The following is a 3,288-nucleotide window of genomic DNA, read 5'->3' as shown; positions in this document are numbered from 1 at the left end:
ATAATATTAATAATTTAACAGTTATTATTAAATTATTATTGATTGAGAATAAAATTATTTTTACTACCATTATATTATATATAGATATATAAATTAAATTCTAGCGAAATATGTAGTATTTTGGAGGTATATTTATTTTTCATAATTGTTGTTTGGATTTGGGAAGTGTGAATTATTAGAGAAATATGTATATCAATACGAACACCAAAATATCTAACAATCAGATACGGGCACATATCATATCGACTATACGCGTCACACTGAGAAACGCTGGAAAGGACCACACATCAACTTCAATTAAATAAAATAAAATCAAATCCATTCATTCATACATCATTAACCGACGATTCTCAGTCTCAACACACAGCTCAATCAACAAACCATGATGTGGGAATGGGAACAAGAAGAACAACAACACCACCACTTTGATGACAACACCTCCCCAAATACTAATGAAACCCCCGACCCCAATTCCTATCAGAATTTCGATTTCCTCTCCGCTCTCTCTAAACCCAAGGTCCTCAATCTTTTCCTATTACTATTATTATTACTAATTTTTGAATTTAATGAATAGTAATCAATTTAGGGTTTATTTTGTTACTCAACTGTTGCGTGTGTGGTTTGCAGGATTATTACAAGATGTTGGAAGTTGATTACGATGCAACCGAGGATACTATTCGCTCTAATTACATTCGTCTCGCTCTCGTTGCGTTTTTCGGTGCCTTCTTTTTTTTTTTTTAAAAAATTTCTTCTAACTTTGTAGTTTTGGAATGACTAATCTGTTTTGCTTGCACACAGAAATGGCACCCGGACAAACAGAAAGACCAGGATTCTGCCACGTCACGGTTTCAAGAGATAAACGAGGCCTATCACGGTATTCATTTTATCACTATAGTATTTTCTATTATGCTTTAATGTTATGTTTACTTTAATTGGTTTTGTTTCATTTTTATGATATATCTGTTATCTCAATTTATGTAAATTTCAGTTTTAGTAAATAGTAAAAGAATTGTATTGTTAAGGTTAATTTTGTACAGAAAAAGGTTCCACCAAAGTTTGTTGTTGCTTTTTGGAAGTTTTGCTTGGATGGAATTATATAGTATATTATTGTTTGCCACAGTGCTTGAGTATAATAATCTCTATCTTGTTTTTTTAGGGATTTCCTCCATTTGGAAGATCCTGAATTTCCTATAGGTGTGCGTCTTGGGTCGTCCAATGCTCACATTTTAACGCTTCTTGAAATGTGGGCCGTCCAATGGTAAGACAGACCGGAAGGTCCAAGGCAGAAATGTAGGAAATTCAGGATTTTCCAGAATTCTCAGAATGCAGAGAATCTACATAAGAGTTGTATTGTGTGTTTAAAGTTCAAACAGCCATATAGTTAGTGATGCTTACCAAATATTGGGTTGTAAAGTGGCAAGAAGAGCTTAGCTTAACTAATATGAAAAAATTGTGGAGGGTCGTGTTAGTCATATGTGCTAATAGAATAGAAGAATGGATAAGAATTAGAGTAAAAGTTGGAGTAGCATCTATTGAGGAAAATATGTCACAAAGTTTTCACAAAGTTGTTTGGCCTTGTGATGAGTAGACCAAAAGAGGCCATGGTAAGAAGACCTTAATCTTAATGGCTTAAGATGGTTTTGTCTTAATTAGCTAGGGTACATTATCCTTGCAGCCTGTTTTTTTCCCCTTTTGTTTTGCATGCATTTGTTAAAGATCATCCTTATTTTGGTTGATAGCCTTTGATATGATTTCTAGCCTTCTTGGATGTTTATAAAAATAATTGTATACAACTTTGATGTCACACTGTACTCAGTTTGTTCTGTGTATGTTATAATGTATCCTCTCTAATCTCTCTCTCTCTCCTCATAAATGATTAAGGAAGGGGAGGAAAAGAGGAAAGCTTCCCAAGCTTTAGCCTCTATTCCAGTTTTTCTCCTTTAGATTTCTCATTCTCCTACTTGCTTGTTGTGGAAAACTAGAAATTCCCATTTTAACTGGAAAGAATACTGCATTGAAGTTTATATATGCAGTTTTGTAAATTGTAATACACTCTACCAGTTGATTATTACGATATCCAGATTTGATGTAGTTAATTTTGAATCAATGTTGTTAATAGCAACTTTAGTGGCGCTATAGCATAGCAGAATTTGAAGAAATTGGTAACTTATCGCGATACGTTATTTAGTACAAAACGTCGTCAAATAGCGGCTATAGTATTATTGCACTGCTTCATAGAAAAATTTGATTAAACCTCTATTTTCCGTGATCCGCGATTGACAATGATTTCGATATAGTATGGTATACTTATAGTCTAGAATCCTCCTGATGTATGCGGTTGGAAATTTTGATTTAATGATATCTGAATGTCATGCTGATTTTCTATTTTGCTTTATTGTTTGCCCACAAAATAGCTGTTAGAATTTCTGTCTGATTAGTACAATCTAACATGTCATTGACTTTATTGGCCAGTTTTGAGTGATCCAGTCAAAAGAAGAGAGTATGACATAAATGGAATGCGTTACGTATACGATTACAATATCATTGTAAGGAATACTCGTCTTCATCTAACAAGAAGTGTGTTTCAAAAGAATGATTTATTTACACGAATGACTGTTTCCGTTTATTTTACATTTTTTGTTGTTGTTTGTCATAGGATTATCTTGACCGTTACAAGGGCCTCATATTGACTTGCAATGGCCTTGGCTTAAAGCATTCGATATGGTAAAGCAAACCGGCATTGTAGACATTCTTCCAGTGCCTCTGGGACAATTTTTTTGAAGTACCTGGCACTGCATGCCATGCTCAGTAATGTAAACACCTGCTTATGATGTCCTAGAGTGATTGATAGCTTCATGGTTTATGTATAAAAGAAACATAGACTAAATGAAATTTCAACTTCTTGTAATCGTCGAACCGTCGAACATTATCTTGCTCTCTCTGCTTGCTTTCAAATGTGTTCATATCTCTCACCTTTCTTTGTTTATCTGTTAATGAAAATCTGGTTCACTATGTTTATGTTGCCTGAGATACTAAGATTGCATCACGAGGAGAACAAAAGCAGATGATGAGAAGGATGAAATCAGAAGACGGTAAAACAAGGTACTGTTTGTATCTCTCCTCTTTAGTTGGTTTTCAAGTCTTTGATAATCCCTGATGCAATGATGTTCCTAATTTGGTTATGTTTTTGAATTCAGTCTAAGGTGTACATAAAAAGGACTACATTTTTGTCATTTTGTCTATGGATTGTTGATTTACTATTTAAAAATAAATAAACGATATATATAT

At 33.6% G+C, this 3,288-nt stretch overlaps 1 protein-coding gene across 2 annotated transcripts; it reads left to right on the top strand.

Moving 5' to 3' along the window:
* Positions 1-222: 222 nt before the first annotated feature.
* Positions 223-3,233, top strand: LOC101496602 (uncharacterized). Of its 2 annotated transcripts, XM_004490368.4 has the most exons (5): positions 242-517; positions 628-705; positions 799-874; positions 2,473-2,546; positions 2,657-3,233. In XM_004490368.4, exons 1-5 carry the CDS (start codon positions 383-385, stop codon positions 2,726-2,728), a joined length of 435 nt encoding a protein of 144 aa, XP_004490425.1. In that variant the 5' UTR covers positions 242-382; the 3' UTR covers positions 2,729-3,233. The 2 variants fall into 2 exon arrangements, with proteins under 2 accessions (XP_073221029.1, XP_004490425.1); XM_073364928.1 differs by lacking the exons at positions 2,473-2,546; positions 2,657-3,233 and adding an exon at positions 1,157-2,454 and having other exon boundaries at positions 223-517; positions 628-718.
* The last annotated feature ends 55 nt before the right edge of the window (positions 3,234-3,288 follow it).

The sequence above is a fragment of the Cicer arietinum genome, chromosome 2 (assembly GCF_000331145.2).
Source record: "Cicer arietinum cultivar CDC Frontier isolate Library 1 chromosome 2, Cicar.CDCFrontier_v2.0, whole genome shotgun sequence".
Classification (NCBI taxonomy): Eukaryota; Viridiplantae; Streptophyta; class Magnoliopsida; order Fabales; family Fabaceae; genus Cicer; species Cicer arietinum.
This window is presented reverse-complemented; position numbering and strand designations above follow the sequence as displayed.

What these genes read in the sequence shown, in the direction of transcription:
- LOC101496602 (XM_004490368.4), top strand. Translation starts at nt 383, where the DNA reads ATGATGTGGGAATGGGAACAAGAAGAACAACAACACCACCACTTTGAT. An exon ending in CCGCTCTCTCTAAACCCAAG is followed by an intron (nt 518 to 627) that starts GTCCTCAATCTT and finishes TGTGGTTTGCAG; the next exon opens with GATTATTACAAGATGTTGGA. An exon ending in ATTACATTCGTCTCGCTCTC is followed by an intron (nt 706 to 798) that starts GTTGCGTTTTTC and finishes GCTTGCACACAG; the next exon opens with AAATGGCACCCGGACAAACA.